The 20,291-nt window shown below is 33.0% G+C and overlaps 2 protein-coding genes across 3 annotated transcripts; one reads left to right on the forward strand and one right to left on the reverse strand.

Annotated features, from left to right (window-relative positions):
• Positions 1–1,903: 1,903 nt before the first annotated feature.
• Gr21a (Gustatory receptor 21a) lies at positions 1,904–13,963 on the forward strand. Of its 2 annotated transcripts, XM_077437469.1 has the most exons (10): positions 2,846–3,038; positions 11,733–11,864; positions 11,926–12,072; positions 12,323–12,421; positions 12,496–12,668; positions 12,742–12,941; positions 13,016–13,161; positions 13,233–13,429; positions 13,495–13,656; positions 13,739–13,963. In XM_077437469.1, exons 2-10 carry the CDS (start codon positions 11,750–11,752, stop codon positions 13,865–13,867), a joined length of 1,368 nt encoding a protein of 455 aa, XP_077293595.1. In that variant the 5' UTR covers positions 2,846–3,038; positions 11,733–11,749; the 3' UTR covers positions 13,868–13,963. The 2 variants fall into 2 exon arrangements, with proteins under 2 accessions (XP_077293596.1, XP_077293595.1); XM_077437470.1 differs by lacking the exons at positions 2,846–3,038; positions 11,733–11,864 and adding an exon at positions 1,904–2,006.
• A 3,514-nt stretch (positions 13,964–17,477) lies between these two features.
• On the reverse strand, positions 17,478–19,642 carry Kdsr (3-ketodihydrosphingosine reductase). The gene is made up of 4 exons (XM_077437486.1): positions 19,535–19,642; positions 18,660–19,243; positions 18,345–18,586; positions 17,478–18,273 (listed from the first exon to the last, which is right to left on the reverse strand). The coding sequence occupies exons 2-4, from the start codon at positions 19,216–19,218 to the stop codon at positions 18,067–18,069; spliced, it is 1,008 nt and encodes a 335-aa protein (XP_077293612.1). The 5' UTR covers positions 19,219–19,243; positions 19,535–19,642; the 3' UTR covers positions 17,478–18,066.
• Between the last annotated feature and the right edge of the window lie 649 nt (positions 19,643–20,291).

A 20,291-nucleotide genomic window follows, 5' to 3' on the forward strand; every position in this document is an offset into this window, starting at 1 on the left:
TTATGCGGAGCGGGATTTTCTTATTAAACTGCAACGAAGCAAAGTGCAGGAACAGGCTCGACGCCACACCAGATATTAAAATGCAACTTACCAATATTGTGCCCGATATCATGAAGATATTCAATTCATTCATTCAGGGCTTTATTTATTCATATTTTTATGTTTATATTATATTATAGTCTTATATTTAAAAATAATGACTAAATACATAATGTGTTTTAATAACATATTTTTTTAATTTTTACTAGTAGGGATTAAAAAATAAGTGTTAAATTGCGAAGTGTTCCATTGCAGAAAAAGTTTGGGAATCCCTGCTCTAGAGAATCAAGGTTTTTTTATGTTTTTCTCACAAATAGTTTATTGAACTGAAATTTCACTAAATTTAATAAACAGGAAGTGGGATAATTACTTTTAGAACGGTCAAAAATGTTCTGTCCACACCCCTGAACATATCAAGCTGAAAATTTTGTTTGTATTCTTTATGTAGTAACTTAGAGCTGAAAAGATTTTGGTCAGAATTCGTAAACCGGAAGTAGTATTTTTTTTTAAACAATATCTCATTAATTTATTTTTACATTTTAAAATATTTTAAATATTTTTAGTGATTTTAAGTAATGAAAAAAATTTGAACAAAATCCGACAACCGGAAGTAGAACTTTTGTAAGTTTCCTTACATTTGGACTCAATTTGTATCGAAAATTTTCTCATAACTGGTAAGTGTGAACGTGTATGTACATATGTTTAATTATCGAATTTTGTTTTTTATCCTTCTTATATTCCTCAAATAGAATCATGGTTTGGTCACAAATGAATTTTTAATTTTATGTTCGGTTCAACCACATTTCGGTATCGCTTCGACATATGATAAGACCAATGACAGATTCTTGATTTTAGATAACGACGGCCTCGGTGAATATAATGAACGCATGAGTTGAAGAGTGGAATAAATGATCATGATGATGATGCGAAGAATACGAAGTGAATAACTAATAAACCATGCATACCTCGGCTATTAGGTGCGAATTACATCATCAACGTAGCGTACATACATATAATTGAAAATTTAGTCATCGAAAATATGTGTATAAAATTCAACTTGTAATGATTATAAACATATTTAATGCATTCACCAAAATATCCTCAAATAATGCACATTATAAACTCAACATACACATACGATTGCCAAAGAATACACAAACTTTCCACACCGAGTGACACTCTAAACAAAAAAAACAATTTATACAATAAAATTATACTATACAATGTAAAACAATTTACGAGGAAAAATCGAAATCAATTTTATATTAAACGACGGAAATATTGGTTCAACACTTCACGGGTCGGATATTCTTGCAATGGGTGGTTGGGGACAATTTCTAATCAATTTCAATTTTGAGCAGTGTTTCTTGAACACGTTCTCAGCATATCTTGACAGAATTCGTCGCAAAATCATCGAAGCTGCCGGAGTACATTTGTCGATGCAACTTCTAACCATGCACGTGTTAAAATTGTGCCAGGAACTAGAACACGAAAATTTTTTAATCGATTGTAAATAAAAATAAAATTTAAAAAATCTTTTAAGCAATAATTTAACTTCCTTAGAAAGGAATACAGAAGAATAATTGGTTTTAATAATAATAATACTATTTTTTTTTATTCCAAATGATAGAAAGAATAGTGTAATCCCTATCGACCATATAAAAATAAATAAAATCACTATTCCATGTAAACACCTCTTAAATCAACTACTCCTGTAAAGACACTGCTCCTCTCTTAACAACCTTCCTGTTCATATTTACCTTTTATTTTTAACTAGTTGTTTTAACCGGCTTGTAATATAAACAACAGCTTAAAAATGGCGAATCTAATAGTAAATATTCATTTGTTTTTTTATTAGATTTATTTGCACCCCCCGGGGCTTTGTCCCCGGCGCGCCCCGGGCCTTATAAACTCGACGATGAAATACACCGAAAAATTTGGAAAAACGAGTCTGGAAATGGAACGAGGTAGACCCAAATGCTATCTACATAATATATTTTTCGAATATTTACTGTTTTAAAAAAATTCTCGACTATTAGTATTATATGTCCTGTTATGTTTGAAACACTGTATGTATTTGTGCAAATAAATTATCTAACCATATTTGTCGCATTGGGGTAATATCTGTCATGACACATATGATGTATGTAGTATGTACATATATGTATATGTAAACATAAAAAATAAGAATAAAAAGTGAACGCTGAATTTTCTAAATTTCGTCATACAAATTTTCCTGTATATATCCTTTCTAAATATTGAGATTTCTTTAACACTCCTTAAATATCATTAATATTTGATGCAAGTTTCCCATTTATACATGGTTTAATTTTATCATTAGTTCATTTTTTGTTATTGTACACTGTGCATTTCTGTCTAAATAAATAAAATAAAAATATAAAGCTTACCTTGAACGAAAAACCGGTTAAGAGTCATAGAATTAATTGTTCAACATGTTTTTTTTTTACATTTTTAAATGCCTTGAATCGTCCTAGATATATAATCCAAATGTGTGTATGTATGACGTACATAATTGTATATAAAAAAATCAAAAATGCGTAGGAGCATAGGTAGTAAATATTCATAAAAAAATCTGTAGACCATAAATTACACTCATCACTTTATCGATCATCCATTAGAACGAGATTGACCAGCCGACCATTTCCCACCTGAAGATATTATACTTGCGAGCATTATTTTTGCATTGTTTCTGTTTTGTATTACTTCGTCATACAAAACAGAGCTATACCGTATTCAAACGCGAATATTTGTGTCGGTGAAATTGGAATATCGCCAACGTTGACTTGACACGAAATTTAAAATAGCGAACGTTGATCGGTTTGTCTACCCGGGCTTTGAGGCCCTCCGTTAAATTTGCGAAACTCTACTAGAAATCAATTTTCATTTTCATTGATTTGGTGCATGCTTCATATCACTAGAAGCAAACAAATATTTCATCAAAGAAAAAAAATTAAACATCCACGATTGCTATGACGTATGTATGTATATATGTATAGCAATTATGTAACACTGTCAGATTTTAAAGAATGTCGTAACATATGTACATATGTAAAAAATCATCACCACATTATAAAAAGTCCTAAATTCATAAAAAGTTTGTGCTAGAATCACAAATTTTTCATTTGGTGTATCTTTTTAGATCAAAATGCTTCCGACGAAAAAAATCACACTCGCCACAATACAGTAAACATATGTATTACATTAAAAAATATGGTTTTTCATTGTAGAATATATAATGTTCCACAAAATCAGACTCATATTGTCCAATTATATATAAATCAGAAGATTTACAATTTGACATCGGATGGTTATTAGAGCAATGACAAATGACAATACACGGTCCAACAGTGTTTTATCAGGGCCCGGTCACACCGGGTGATTTGCGGGCAACTTGGTGGGTGACTTTGTTGCGCGAACGGATCAAATGTGTGCAGTTGTATGGAGCATGCCACACCGGGAAACTCACCCGTTGCCCGAGTCATAAAGTCGTACGGTCTGATCAGTCTAGAGCCCGGAATCTGAAGGGGCTGTTTATTGTTCGAAGATTGTAAATGCATTGTTAAAGGTTTGCCAAACCTTTTTAACAAAGGATTTACAACAATGGAACAATAGGCGGCACGTTTCCGGCCCCTTCAGATTCCGACCTCTACTGATCACGCTGATTTTAAGCAACTGACGCAATCCTTTAAAAGTTAAAGCGTTTTATTGAGAGATGTAATAAGAATAGAGGGGCCGTTACGAATAAATAATTGTTGTCAATTTTACGCGACACATCTCTATAAATACGCTACATCTCACGGAATACACACGGATAAATTTACTTATAAAAATGTATCCCATGCTATTTATTTTGTGTTTTTGAATGTATTGTGCAATTTTTACCGATGCTTGCCCATCTTGCGAGTAATATAAACAAACAGATAAGTTTTTATCGGACATACGTCGAACACCAAGCGGACAGATCTAAAATTATTTAGATCTGTCCGTGGACAGAATGTCACTTGACAACAAAAGAACACCTAAAGCCACTTCTATTAATTTACAATTACATTTCTCTGGGTGCCACCCTCCGTGATTAATTGCCGGTGACAAAAATGAAAAAAGGTTCCACCGTACGGCACAGACTCTGAATTGATGAAGACTCGAAAAATGAACTCGTACCAAAGCATTAAGATTAGGGGTGGGTGGGGGGGGGGGGTAGACGGTTTACGGGACAAGTACGCGTGTATGCGTGAGATTCATGGGAGGAGCTGACGAAACCGTCTATCCCCACTCCTAATATTAATTCTTTGGTACGGGTTCATTTTTTTCGAGTTCATTTTTCGAGTCTTCATCAACTCGGAGTTTATGCCGTAAGGGCCACCGATGAAAAAAATATGAACATGTGTCACACATTGAAAACACTTAATAGGTATTAGTGAGCGGATTCTTGGTCGCTTCTGGTTGCCCGAGCTGTATAACCAAGAGTGACCACGAGCAACTACGCTTGGACAACAATGTCACTCGCAAGTTACCCGGTGTGGCCCAAAGAAATTAATGTTGAAAAAGTTATTATAATCTAATATATAATTTCGTCTTTTCTTAGGCAAAAACCAAATGATCGCAATCAGATCAGAGAGCGGAGTAATAATTAGGAATAGAGAAGAAATCATAGACAGAGTTTACACGTTCTATGCAAAACTATATGAGAACGACAACGGCCAATTCCCCGCTCTGGAATCGACACACGGCCAAAGGGTTCCTGCAGTATTGCCTAGCGAAGTAGAGGCCGCGCTAAAAACTGCAAAGAACGGTAAAACCCCAGGGGAAGATAATATTCCCATTGACTTACTAAAATGTGGCGGCCCCCCCCTAATTAATATCTTAGCTAGGCTTTTCAGCAAATGCATCCAGAACCAAGCTATACCAGAAGGATGGAATAACGCAACTATCATTTTAATACACAAAAAAGGCGACAAAAGCGATATCAAGAACTACCGACCCATTAGTCTACTTTCAGCGGTCTACAAGCTCTTCACGAAGGTTATTACAGAAAGGCTGAAGAATATCCTCGACGAGAACCAACCTATAGAGCAGGCAGGGTTTAGGGCAAATTTCAGCACAATGGACCACCTCCAAGTAGTTGGCGAACTAATCGAGCGCGCCAACGAATATCAACGGCCATTGTGCCTAGGTTTCGTCGATTATGAGAAAGCCTTCGATACAGTTAGTCATAATGCAGTACTTAACGCTCTAAAAACACAGGGAGTGCCGGAACCCTATGTGGGACTGTTAGCTGCAATATATAAGAATGCCACAGCTTCGGTTAAAATTTTTTCAGGTACAGATAGATTTAGCATAGGAAAAGGAGTAAGACAAGGAGATACAATCTCGCCCAAGTTATTCAATGCGGTGCTTGAGGGAGTTTTCAGGAAATTGGATTGGGATACAGCCGGAGTAAGCATCAATGGTCGCTTTTTGAGTCACCTTCGGTTCGCAGACGATATAGTTCTAGTAGCTCGTGATTCAGCTGACCTACTTATCAGACTAACACAGCTGGACAGGGAAAGTAGAAAAGTAGGATTAAAAATTAACGTAGATAAGACTAAACTAATGTTCAATAGTTATTGCATGCCTGATAGCATCCCCTTAGATGATAAACCAGTAGAAGTAGTAAATAATTATTTATATTTAGGTCAAATAATTGACATGTCTGGTAGTAAAAATGAAGAGATAAAGAGACGTATGAAATTAGGGTGGAGTGCATTTGGACGGATGAATGCTGTTTTTAAATCAAAAATGCCACTCTGCCTGAAGAAAAGGATCTTTGATCAATGCGTTTTGCCAGTGATGACGTATGGATGTGAAACTTGGACACTGAACGCCAAGATGCAAAATAGAATCCAATGCACTCAAAGAAGTATGGAACGCTGTATGCTTGGCATAACGAGGAAAGACAGGAAGCGGAACACGTGGGTGAGAAATATGACAAGGGTAGTGGACATAGTGGATAGAGTGAAGAGATTGAAATGGCAATGGGCGGGTCACGTAGCTAGGAGGATGGACGAAAGGTGGACAAAAGAAGTGCTTGAATGGTACCCGAGAGAAGGCAAAAGAGTAAAAGGAAGACCGCAAGGAAGATGGGTGAACGAAATTAGGAAAATGTGCGGAATGAGATGGATGAGTGTTGCGCAAAACAGAGACGAGTGGAAGCGTGTTGGAGAGGCCTTCATCCAGCAGTGGATGGCGAATGGCTGTAAATGATGATGATGATGATATAATTTCGAAAGAGACTTTGTATGTTTGTAAGGTTTAAAGGTTTATTGGGAGCATCGAAAACAAATCAAAGTTTCTATGGCGACGACATCGATATCGTCGAATATTATTTTTTTTCGATTTAAATAAATTTAATAAAAAAAATGAATGCTTAAGCTGTTTATATTACAAATACTGAGCAAAGCCGGGTAAAACCACTAGTATATTATACATGTATCTGGTGTGGCTGGGCTCTAATGCAAGATAGCAATAAAAAAGATTTTCTACAACGTTAAAAATAGTCGATGTCTATTTATAATATAAATATAGTATCACTCTGAACAAGAAAAAACTTCATATACAATGGCATAAATAATTCAATGTAACCCATCAGTGACGTAGTGCTATATAAGAATAATCCCAGAGTAATGTTTAATTTTACGAAAAAATAATTAAGTTTTCAAAACTATTGGTTGATTGCATAAGTTCATGCCCGATTTCATATTCGGTTTTTGAACTGTAAACGGGCATGAACTTATGGAATCATCTAATATTTGGAATTTAGGTCTCATTTCTAAGCTAACTTAAATGTAATAAATAGTGAGTTGCGAAAGTAGACGGTGTTTTTGGGCTATGAGAATCAAAATATTGTAAATTGTATGTAAAATTGAAAAAAAATTGACCGAGTGATGACCTGATGTACTACAACATTGATATGTGCATTTTCTTAGGTAATCAATATGATCATAAATCAATTTTAAGAAAGTTTATTTAAAATTCTATACAATATAAAAAGAAGCATGCTTTCTAATATTCCATCTATTAGTTGAGAAACCATTATAAATATAAAATTATGAAAGAAGTTACTTATTTTGCTCACAAGCTCATCTACATAACTTCAGTATTCCATCTCATACCATTTTTAAAGAATACTTAGATTTCATATACGTATGTACATGTACATAAGTTTTTGAAGCAATGGCTTTGTATAAACGTGCCAATAAACAAGCAAAAAAAATTGCACTTATTAGATCACCTAAAACCTGACTAAAAGATATGTGAAATATCTGAAATCCATGAAAAAAAACTGCGTTCAATTTTATAGATGTTTGGATAGATTTGGAAATAATTGAACAATGATTAACTATTTGTGACCAAATTAAAGTAGTTTAATTTCTTTTTGTGACCAGTTTTTAGTATCGAACTACAAAATCGTTAGCATTTCCTTCCATCCATTCTGTCACATCCCAGAATACGTCACTCAATTGAATTCTAGTGGAAAATTAGGTATCGAAAAGTATTCACATTTAATACAATAGGACTGTAATTCATAATAATTTGATAAATCTTTACCAGCACAGATTCAACTTGACTTCTGTTGGTCCTTGAGAAGGTCTTGTATAATATTCTGCCATTTGTTGAAACGCTTCTGTACAAAGCCACATATTATCCCTGGCGCTGGCGAAACTTTTCGCCTCGTTTAGATACTCTTAAGTAATCATAATATTATACGTATAAGTAGAATACAAATATGCAAAAATACAGATTTTTTTCATTACCGTCGTTATAAAAAGTGTGCTGTTCACACATAAGATAAGCGACATGATCCATGATATGAAGCTGCTTGGTAACTGCACTTTTTTGAATGTCCGTCAAACAATTCACCTTCCATGTGTTAACACATTCCCAAACGTTATCATAGTATCTGTGAACCAATTCAATTAAATGTAAGAGAAGAGCGATTTAATTATCATTTGATATGTTGAAGTAGTGTGATTACTCGCATAGTATTAGCCTCTCTGACTCGTTGATGGGAAATTCGCTTATATTTTGAAATATTCTGTTCTGAATGCAGCTTGACATTCCTGTACACTTATTGACATGATCGCCGTTGATTAACGTGACAAGATCTAAAAATATCATGCATAAAAATGTCTGAGAATGTTCAAAAAATTGTAAGAAATTAAAAATAATTACCATTTACCATAGAAAATTATCAATAATGCAATGGTTCGAAACGACATATTTAATGGCAAATGGTAAGTGATCAAAAACAAGTGAAAAATACATATATTATCGTTTTACGTTTTTCAAATAAATGAATATATTTTTAAAATATGCACTCAAAACTGCATATCCACTAATATATGTACAATTAATCATGGCGTAATGTAAAAATTAATCTATGAATTTATATAATAATACACATAGCTAAAGATGTGCCACAGCTGCACATTATTGTGTACAAGGAAAATAGAAACAAAAAAAAAAATCATCATATATATACAGTGCCGGCCTTACACCCAATCGCCATGCGCCATCGGGCAATTTTTTCTAAACACCCTTAGAAAAAAAAAATGCCTTTATTTTGTATGGTTTTTGTTTTGTATGACTCTATTTTGTAAGGCTTTTGGCACTCTAATTTTAAATTTTAAAGCGCCTTTGACGCATCGAGTGGCGCCCTAACTTATTTGGGGCCCTCGGGCGCCGCCCGACCAAGGCCCCCCCCTAAAACCGGCACTGTATATATATAATATCGCAATTCTGTGTGTCTGTCTGTCTGTCTCTGTATCTGAGATAACGTTCGCCGTACTATAATAGTCGTTCCGATTCGGCATATATATGTACGGCACAGCTAAACCACTGCCAACAAAACATATACGAATATAATAACAAAGGAAAAAAACTTCGATATATACTGTTTGCTACCAATGTTTCGTCTAGGCAAATAGACGGCGCTAAGTCTCTGAACAATTAAATTTAAATATTTAACTAAATATATTTAAAAGGTATTTGAAAAAATGTTATTGTTTAATACAGAGAAATGTTATATTGATAGAAGTGGCGTCAGGCGTCATATTGTTGTCAAGTGACGATTGTCCACAGACAAATCCTAAATAATTTTAGCATCAGTCGTATTTGATGCTTGGAGCTCGACGTACGTCCGATAAAAACTTCTCTGTTTGTTTATATTACTCGCAAGATGGGCAAGCATCGGTAAAAATTGCACAATGCATTCAAAAACACACAATAAGCAACATGGGATACATTTTTATAAGTAAATTGATCCAATTGTATTCCGTGCGTATATAGAGACGTACCGCGTAATATTGACAACAATTATTTATTCGTAAGGGCCCTTCTATTATTATTACATTTATTTGGGTAAATATGAAAAAAAAATTGTAAAAACTACCTACATATAAACAATATAAAACACCAATAGAAAATTAATCAAGTAAATTTTCAATAGTCGGCGCTAATTCTCAGAGACTTACCTAGAGGAAAAATTAGTAGCAAACAGTATATATGTATATGTATATATAGAAGTTTTTTTCTTTCGTTATTACATTCATTGTGTTGACAGTGTTTTAACTGCGACGTACATATGTATGTATGTCGAATCGAAACGATTGTTATAGTACGGTGAGCGTTATCTCAGATACACACACACAGAGAATAGTGACATTATACATATATATGATAATTATGATGCAAATAATAGAACAAAGCGATTTTTTTTCCAAACACTTTTTTCTGTGCGTCATTGGACGGACACAACAGGTAAAATTACAAACAATTTTACAAAAACGACGGGACAAATGCAAAGCGCGTAAAATATGTGACTGTTCTAGCCAAGACGGAATCAAATTTTTAATGGATTATCGTTACGAAAATTTGTCTATAGCACTATTTATTAAAAATAAAAAATAAAATTAAGATGTAATAATGAGCTACTTTTTTATGATTGAAAATATTAATTATGATGATACACAAAAATATGTATTTGTTTTATTATTTTCCTTTTTCATAAACAAATAAAGCCATTAAGTGATCAATATTATACAATATGAAACTCACTAATCAAAACTAGCAAAATTAATAACCCGATAAATATTATATGAGTTCGTTGAAATACACCGATTCTAGCTCAATGTGATGAAATTAGAATTCTTTCAGATATTGTTTAAATCATCAAAGAAAATTCAAATATGAATACTAAAATTAAAAATGAACGCAAGTTTTTTTTCAAATAAAATCTTTAATTTCGATTACACAGTTTGACTACATTTATGACTCATTCACAAAGTCGTCTTGTTAATTAATGTGAATTCAGTTTCGTGCTAAGAATTTCGTAATGCGCTATATGAGGCCACATACTAATGCATAAATAAGGAATTACTTGAAAGTTCAACGTATTTAAAATTTGATTACAAGTCGTTAAAGTCAAAATTGATAGCCATAGAAATTATTAAATCGAAAAATTCAATGAAAAATGTATACATTAAGGGTTGTACATGTTCACAATAAACAGTTGAATTGAAAAGAAATGTATCAAATCGAAAAGGCAATGTTAAACCATATTTGAAACACAAATATATCATGTTTGCTCTGCTTCACGAATGCTTGGGTTTGTCTTTCGTAATTCTCGACACTACCATAATCCCACTGTTTTGAGGCTGCTGTACAATGCTCTAGTTAGGAGTATCTTGGAATACGCCTCTATGATCTGGAATCCTTCCACTAAATCTCTATCTATGAAACTTGAACTTATCCAAAGACGCTTTCTCCGACTGCTTTATAAGGAGCAATATGGGATTTACCCATATTTATTTCCTTCACAATTCGTCATGGGTATGGTACGCTACACTTCTCTTGACCACGGGAGGAGTGTTGCCCTCATCAAGTTCTTGTTTTCCATATTTAGAGGCTATATCTCCTGTCCGTCTATCCTGGCTGAGTTGGGCCTTCATGCTCCGGAGAGTGTGATATGGAGCCGCATCGTCCCCTTTTTCACACTCCTCTGACTAGAACTGTGGCTTTTAGTTATTCTCCCATTCCTCGTGGCCTCCGTTTCTTAAATTCACTGGATGGTGCCATTGACATTTGTCACATCTCTCTTCATTCACTGCACCACTTCCTAAGTTACGGAAATCGCGACCATTTAGAAAGATTGAGTTAGTTTATTTAATTATGAATTTATTAAGATTTTTTTTCTATGTCATGTTTTATTTATTTTTCTTTTCTTTATTTAAGTATTTTTAATTGTAAATTTCATGTACTTTTTTCCTTTTGTCCTTTCTTAATCTTTTTAGCACACTCGTCGCTTTGGATCAATCTGTTAGATGAGTGTGCTTGATTAATTGATGTTGTATAATAAAATAAATAAAATGTTCAATGTACATATATCATTTATATATACATACATATACACACCTTATAAAAACAGAAAAGTATCAATAAAACGTTGTTAGATGAAAATGATGGATACCCAACCCTGTTAATGACCCACAATCGAATCAGTGTGTCCTTCATAGGGTCACACCTTTATTACATTCGTCATTTTGTTTCACACCATTTCGAAGAACGGCTGATATCCAAAATACATGTTTAGAATTAACATTTTTTTAAATTAAAATTTGCATATGTAATTTAAGATTTGATTTATACAAATATGCATAATTTAAATACTCAAGAAAATGGGTACAAATCCAATTACGCCCAAAATCCCAATCAGAGACAGCAGATAGATAATTTGAAGAAAGTTAATGACAACAATGGAGGAAATGGTATATACATATGTAGTATTATAATACAAATCAATGTTTTTTAATTGAATTTCACTCGTAGCTTTGGATCCTGGGCTTGTACACCCTCAGATAACTGATAACGATGGCTATTTGCTGGAAAAGCATGACAGTTTCTATCATACAACCAAGAGTTTGTTGGTGCTCTTTCAAATTATGGGTGTTATGCCCATCATGAGAGTTCCATACGGTAATTTTTAATTTGAGTAAAATTTCTATATATACATATATACCAATGCTTTTATCGCACAACTTTACTAGCCTGTGCGTGAACAGGATACAAGGGGACCAGTTGACGTCATACCGAGTCCTCTTGTATCCTCCTCGCACACGTAAGTGAGCCTGTGCGATAAAAAGAGGGAGATTTCCACGGCACGCCATTGATACATACATATGTACATATGTAGGTCCTTCTTAACTAAATTTACTGTTACGTACAGAGAAAAAAACCGCAATTAGGACAACCTACAAATGGATTTCAGTTGCCACATTCTGGGCATATATAATATGGGGCCTTGAAAGTGTTGTAGTCATTACAGGTAAAATACTTTATTTTATAATAAATATTTATTTATAATTCTAAAAAAAATATACATTTATATATATTTTCAAGTGGCTAGAGATCGTTTAGGCACATTTATGAATAGCTCCGAAAAAAAGTTCGACGAAGTCATCTACAATGTTATATTTATCAGTATTCTCATTCCACATTTTCTGCTACCGATTGCCTCTTGGAGGCATGGACCTCAAGTAGCCATCTTCAAGAACATGTGGACGCACTATCAGGTAATACTATTTCAATAAACGAAATATTTAATCCTTTACGGAACAATACTAACGACAATGATTTAATTTTCAGCTCAAATTCTACCGAGTAACTGGTACACCGATAGTGTTTCCAAACTTATACGTTTTAACTTGGGTTTTGTGCTTCGTAGCTTGGGGTCTCAGTGCCGGCATTATACTGTCGCAATTCTATCTGCAAGATGATTTTGCTTTCTGGCATACATTCGCTTACTATCACATACTTGCCATGTTGAACGGATTCTGTTCTCTCTGGTAATAATACTCTCAATATACATACATAAATATAAAAAAATTCAGTTGAAGCTTACATAGATTTATACTCCTAGGTATATAAATTGCACTGCTTTTGGAACTGCCTCAAGAGGTTTGGCAGCCAATTTGCAAAAAGCCATAGAGAGCGATAATCCATCTTTGAAATTGGTAGAATATCGTCATTTATGGGTCGACCTGTCCCACATGATGCAGCAATTAGGTAATTGATTCTTGAAATACTCAATTCATAACACATAAGGATAGCTAAAATGTCTGTATGTCTTTTGATAGGTCGAGCCTATTCGAATATGTACGGTATATACTGCTTGGTCATCTTCTTTACAACGATCATGTCGCTTTACGGATCACTGTCTGAAATTGTAGAACATGGTTTGAGCTATAAAGAAATGGGATTGTTTGTGCTTAGTGGTTATTGTATGGGTCTACTTTTTATCATTTGCAATGAGGCATATCACGCTTCCAGAAAGGTTATTTTATGATTTAAATAAGATCCAATATTAAAAAACTGTATTAAAGTGTATTTTCCCAATAGGTTGGATATGAATTTCAAACGCGTTTGCTCAACGTAAATTTGGCTGCTTTGGATTACAATGCACAAAAAGAGGTTGAAATGTTTTTGATAGCCATTGATAAAAATCCACCAATAATGAATCTGAATCAATATGCCAATATCAATAGAGAGCTCATTACTTCAGTAAGAAATAGAATTTGAATGATTGAATGATTTTCAAAACGGCTTTCAGTATTTTGTTTATACATTTTTAATTTTTTTCCAGAATATATCTTTTCTAGCGACGTATTTGGTCGTTTTGATGCAATTTAAATTGACTCTTCTGAGACAAGCAGCTAAAAACAAAGTAAATATGCCCCCCATTGTTCCCGGCAATGTGACAGGAACTCACTAAAGATTGCATACATAATTTAATAGAAAATAGTTTATTGTATTTTCAAATATAATATTGTAGTTGCTCAATTGTTAGAATAAACGATGTTTATTACTTGTCTTTAGTTTTATTTAAAAATTTGTATTAAACCATGATGCCATTACGGTATTAACCCTTTGAATGCTGACCAACGCCAATCGGCGTTTTGCCAACAAGTCCATGGGTCTGAAAAACGCCGATAGGCGTTGTATTTTGAGCATGTACAAAGTAAACAAGAAAAACCTCCCGCTATGTCTTTCCAGGTAGCATTAAAAAAACTGCATTGAACATCGGTCGTGTAATCTGTGTCATTCATTTGTCAACGTTTATAAAGACTGGTTTACACCGGAATTTCTGAATTTATAACCATTGCAGAATTTCCCCATGGAAATCCCTAATTGCTGAGTATTTTAGACTGTGGCTTGGCATTTAGATTGTGGCTTGGCATTTAGATTGTGGCTTGGCATTTAGATTGTGGCTTGGCATTTAGATTGTGACTTGGCATTTAGATTGTGAGCATTACATTTTAACCACAATGAAGAAGATGGAACTAGTCTTGGAAAAATTCATTCATTAATAGACTTCTTTTGTTTATTTTATATTATTGCAAGATATATTAGAGTCTAAACACACCTTTACAAAACTCGAAATACTCGGCGGTAATTATCTAGGGTAGTGATCTAGGGTTTGTTTGGATTAGCTAAAATTTTTATACCTGCTTTCTATTGAATTTCTAAATAATTCTAGTTGGAAATGTTGGCGAAATTTTCAGCGAGGCGGGCTTTCAACAGAAAAGACGTCAGCACTCAAAGTGTTAAACACCCATGGTATTATACGTGTACATTAATAAATTTATAGTTTATCAATTTGAAATCATATTCAAATAGTAGGTAAGATGGTTTCCCATGATGTTATTTTCGGATTGTCTCTGAGCGTCATCTATGGTATTAAACTTGTACATATATAAATTAAAGAAATCATATTAAAATAGTAGTGACATAGTGAGTAAGGTGGTTTTTGCCAATTTTATGAGAACTGTTTCAACAATGAAATCAGATAAATTGACAAAATCTAATAGGAAACAATCGACTTGGGAGTCACAAATATCCACATCTGACCAGCAGCACTGCAGAAATGCTCCGAATAAATTATTTTCAATAGAGGTCAACCCAGGGCTTGAACCAAACATCTCGGTGATTAGCATTAACGCAACCACCGAGATATGCATACTTCTTGATTATATATTATCTTGAGAAACATTTAAGAATTATCACAAAAAAAAATCATGGTGAGATTCATAAAATATTTAATCATTTCAATATATAAAAAAAATATTGGTCAACTATAAAAAATAAACAGTAACTAATTTTAAACTACATGCTAAAACAAACTTGATAATCGACTGCTTCTAATAATGGAATGATTGAAATAATAAAAAATATAAGCATTGTTATAGTAATGAATACTTCTGATTCAACTGCAGTTAACTGCAATTACACGCAAGCTTAAATGTACGCCTAATTGCAGATATTTATTCACGTATGCTCGAATAGAAATAAATAAATTGAATTTTAACTTCAGTAAGAAATGTAAAATATTAATTTGTAAGCAATTTATAGTATTTTAAAAATATAAGTACATACATATATATATATATATATATATATATATATATATATATATATATATATATATATATATATATATATATATATATATATTTATATATATATATATATATATATATATATATATATATATATATATATATATATATATATATATATAGATTTAATTAAAAATTCAAAAATAAAAAAGGCTTAAAGTACTTACATACTAAATTTATTCATTTTTTGTAAGGACAATTTCTTTGGTATCCTTCATATTCAATATGAATATTGACATATTACGTAATATGTACAAACTTTGCAATTTTAAATGCAATCAAATAAATACATACATATAAGTATTACTTTTGAATTTTACAACAGTAAAACCTTCATTTAACATGCATGCTTATAATTTAACATAGGTGGAACAAAGTTGTGTACTTCTGGCTATTCAAATAGCAACATACCACTGTCGGATCCACGGTGGTGGCACGAGGTCAATGGCCACCACCCTAGAGAACTATATAATATTATACATATAAATAATAATTAAAATTCACATTCGGCGTTTAAAAACGCAATTTAACCGCGCCTTTTGGTCTAAAAAGTGAAATTATTAAATCGGGGGTGTGAGCAGACCACTCTGCCCTTCAGGTACAAAATGTTATCATGTTCATAATCAATACAGCTGATCCATAATCCTTCGCCTACACTGGGAATTTTCGCTTTTTTAGTTGAAATATTGGCTTCACAAATTAACAAGTTTACATGACAATAAATTAATAATATAACTGAATATACGCCTTATTTTTGAAAAAAATATGTGTATTAAAAATTAGAAATGGCCCCGACCCTGCAAATTTCCTGGATCCACCACTGCAACACACATACATGTATGTGTATGAAACCAAAATTCATTTAATAATAATTTGAAGAAGTTTACAGAGTACGTTTTAAGATTAAATAAAATAACAAAACAAAACTGCACATGTGTTGGCAATTTGATTACTACAGAGCAAGCGTTATAACGGAATGTATTATAATATGGCGAATTACTGATACCGAAATCACCACATCAAACGGAGTATAACATTAAAAGATTTTTGACTAACATTGAACTTTTCCACTGTCAAAAGTTTTCTGTAATAGGTATTTTATTTTAAAACAACGTTTTGCCAGTGTCTCTACAGTTGCCCAAAACGACACTGTGGCCAAACATTTAAACAAAAAATAATAATTAACGTGAAAAATACATAAATAAAAAAAAAAACAAGAATCAGCTAGGATGCTAGTTCTCGCTTTGACTTCCTGGAACAAAGGACGGGAGCATATGGGGGCCCATAGTTTCATCTCAAGAAGCACCGACGTGTTGTAAATTGTTGAGAGGTCAATCTGACCTCTCAACAATTTACAGAAGAGAAATACCAGCAGCAAATCTCTACTAGAAGATAGGGATTGAAAACCCAGAGCTCCCTGAACAAATGCACTTGGAAATAGTAAGGGATAGTAGCCAAACTCTCTCATGTACAGATAACGAAGAAGCTTTTTTTGTATTCGTTATATCTGTAAAGAGTATGTTACCTCCCTAGGATTCCAAATTAAGGATCCAGACTATAATATGTTGCGTACTAACGCGTTATAAAGAAGACAAACTATTCTCATGTTGTTAAAATTGTGAGCGTTACGGAAAACCAATCCCAACATCTCTGGGGCCTTATTGCAAACATTAGAAATATGAGTGGCAAATATCCACTTACTCTCAAATGAGTATATTGAAACACTTCAGGTGTAGAAGAATGAGAATAGGATACTAAATAGGCAAATGGTTAATAGCCGCCCAGTTCCATAAAGCGTACAAATCTTTTTGTAAAACAGCATAATTAGAAATGTTACGACTGCTGTTGAAAATTTTAAGGTCATCGGTATACATCAGGTAGCTGGAATCCAAAATTACCGTAATATCATTAAAAAATATCAAAAATAGCAAAGGGTCGAGATTAGAGCCCTGAGGTACACCAGAATAGGTGATATATTCATCCAAACATACATTACCATAACTGAAAAACTGTCTATGATTGTTAAGAGTTTTATCAGATTATTTGAGAATCCAATTTATGAACGAATATCTCATGATTTACTTTATCAAAAGATTTTTCGAAATCAGAATAAATAACATCAACCTGATGTCCCAAATCCAAGAATCTTGAAACAAATTTAGAGAATGATAAAAGGTTAGTTGTTGTATAAATATACATACATATGTATTAGATTGAAGCAATTTCAAGCATTTGATAAAAAGTTGAATAATACTAATCCACAGTCGCTTCACTAATTACATATCATTAAATCTTTGGTAAAATATAATTCTATTTAAATCCCAACAAATATTTAATTTAACAATTCTATAAATTTGATTGAATTTAAGTAGTGTTTGCATACTTTTTTTTTTGTTTTAGTAAAGTAACGAATTTGTGAAGTTTTAAAATACTAATGATATTTAAGAGAAAATAAAATTAAATGAAAAAATATACTTTTTCTGTAATTAATAAAAAAAATGGTGAAAATTTCACCTTATTTGGCCTTTTTGTTGGTATTTTTTTCTTTTCGTAATTTGCAAATAATATAATTGAAATAAAGTTGATAACCAAGGAAAATGATTCGAATAGGTATCAAACAAAACAGTTGCACAATAATGTCGATAGGGTCTAACGAAGATAGTCCGGTATAAGTCTTCAATAACCATCCTTCAAATCCTACAGCCGAATATGGTTTTCCACTCTAAATATAAAAAAAATTATAATTTACAGCTAAACATTAAAAAAAAATAGATCTTCTAATTATATACTCACCAAAGCATCAGAGATGAGTTGTTTAGCAACCACATTCGGAGAAAACAAACCGCCACTTCCAGATATCAATTTAGTTTCCGGCGGCTTAGAAGCTTCTTCAATTTCGAATCCCGGTGTATCGGTATCTGGTGGATAGCAAATGGTAACGTTGACTCCTGTCCCGATGACTTCCATTAGAATAGCTTCGCCCAATCCTCTCACGGCCCATTTTGTAGCTCCGTATGCACTATATCCGTATACACCTTTTCAACGAAACAAAACATCAATAACCCTCACAAAACTTATGCAGAAACTTAATATAATTGGAATTCATACCTAGAAGAGCTGCTTGAGTAGATACGAGTACGATAGAACCTTCACCTCTAGTTTTCATCGAGGGCAACACAGTTCTCACAGCCCACAAAGACCCTAAGAAATTAAGGTCATTCATATGTCGCACGTCTTTCTCAGAAACATCCTCTAGCCTTCCGCATATGGCCGTTCCAGCACAACTTACTAGCATAGATACAACTCCAGCCTTTCCTTCCGCTTCGGAGATAGCTTCTTTAATTACCTCCAAACCTTTATTAACGTCCAATGATAGAGTATGCACTCGTTGCTGTGACCCAGGATGTTTCGATATGATTTTAGCTGCCGCTCGTTCTAATTTGACAGCGTCTCTAGCAGCAATCGTCACAATTGCACCCAAGCCCAAAACTTCCTCAGCTACCGATAAGCCAATGCCGCTGGATCCACCCAATATGAGGACGTGGTTGCCCTTCAAATTCATCGGCTTTCGACTGAACCATTTCTTTAGATAGTATGCACCTATTATAGCTATTATACATCCAACTATAATCATTTGATAATTTGGCACTTTCGAGTCTAATATCATACTGGTAAGTGATGATATATAGAACCTGTAATTATGTTTTTTATTATAATCAATTTTAAGTATGCAAAAAAGGATTGAATAAAAAAGTTTGAGTGCGTTAAAAAATATTATAAATGAATTTGTTATCGCCCAAATAAATCATAACTATTGAATTCATATATATTTCTATATATGTTCCGTTATCTAATTCGAGATAAATGCATGTAGTTAAATTTATTTCATTATTATGACTAAAATGCAATTTCGTATTCACTTATTTCTAGTCTCTAGAAAAGAATGAAAATACTCGACTACATTTTATGAATAAATGAATTACCTATCACTAGGTTTATCAACGAACGGTAGAACAGACAACGCCTTTTCAGCTGTCAAGTGTTAGCGATTGTCAAACGGATTCTCGTTTTAAGGCCTAAAAATTGTAATTAACACCCTAAAAATTAATATGGGTAAAAAAGAGACATAAAAATTATATAGATATTTATTTTCTTAATTAATCTACATACATTTTCGTGAACTATTTCAGATTTTTTTTTTTGTTTTACTTTTTATTAATTCATCATAGTTGAATTTCTCAGCGTTGTTCAAGTGGATGAAAATTAAAATAAAATACTCTTCAATTCTGAAACCTTTCAAAAAAAAATTGTGGTCTTAAGTTAAAATCCAGTGAGATATCAGATCAAATTTGACATTTATAATTTGAAATCAATAAAGTTGGATAGCAAACGAGTAAATAATTTTTAATAATAGACGACTTAATTTAGAAATAAACTTGAGTCTCAAACCAAATACCATTTGTGCACCCAATGGTGCTTCTGATCATTGTTGACAGATAGAGATGTGGTAAATCAGCACACGTGCACAATTTTAGCAATTTATGATCAAAAAACGACCCTTGCACCAAACGTTTTTCTCGGTCAGTAGCAGTTGTTATTTAACCATCAGTTGAGCAGTCGACGCACACAGCTACGTGATATATATATATATATACATATGTACAATCTCAATATAGCAATATATTAATATATCGTCAGTTGATATTACTGTATTATTTCAACCGAGTGACCAACGACTAC

Source organism: Arctopsyche grandis, chromosome 9, assembly GCF_051622035.1.
Source record: "Arctopsyche grandis isolate Sample6627 chromosome 9, ASM5162203v2, whole genome shotgun sequence".
Lineage (NCBI taxonomy): Eukaryota > Metazoa > Arthropoda > Insecta > Trichoptera > Hydropsychidae > Arctopsyche > Arctopsyche grandis.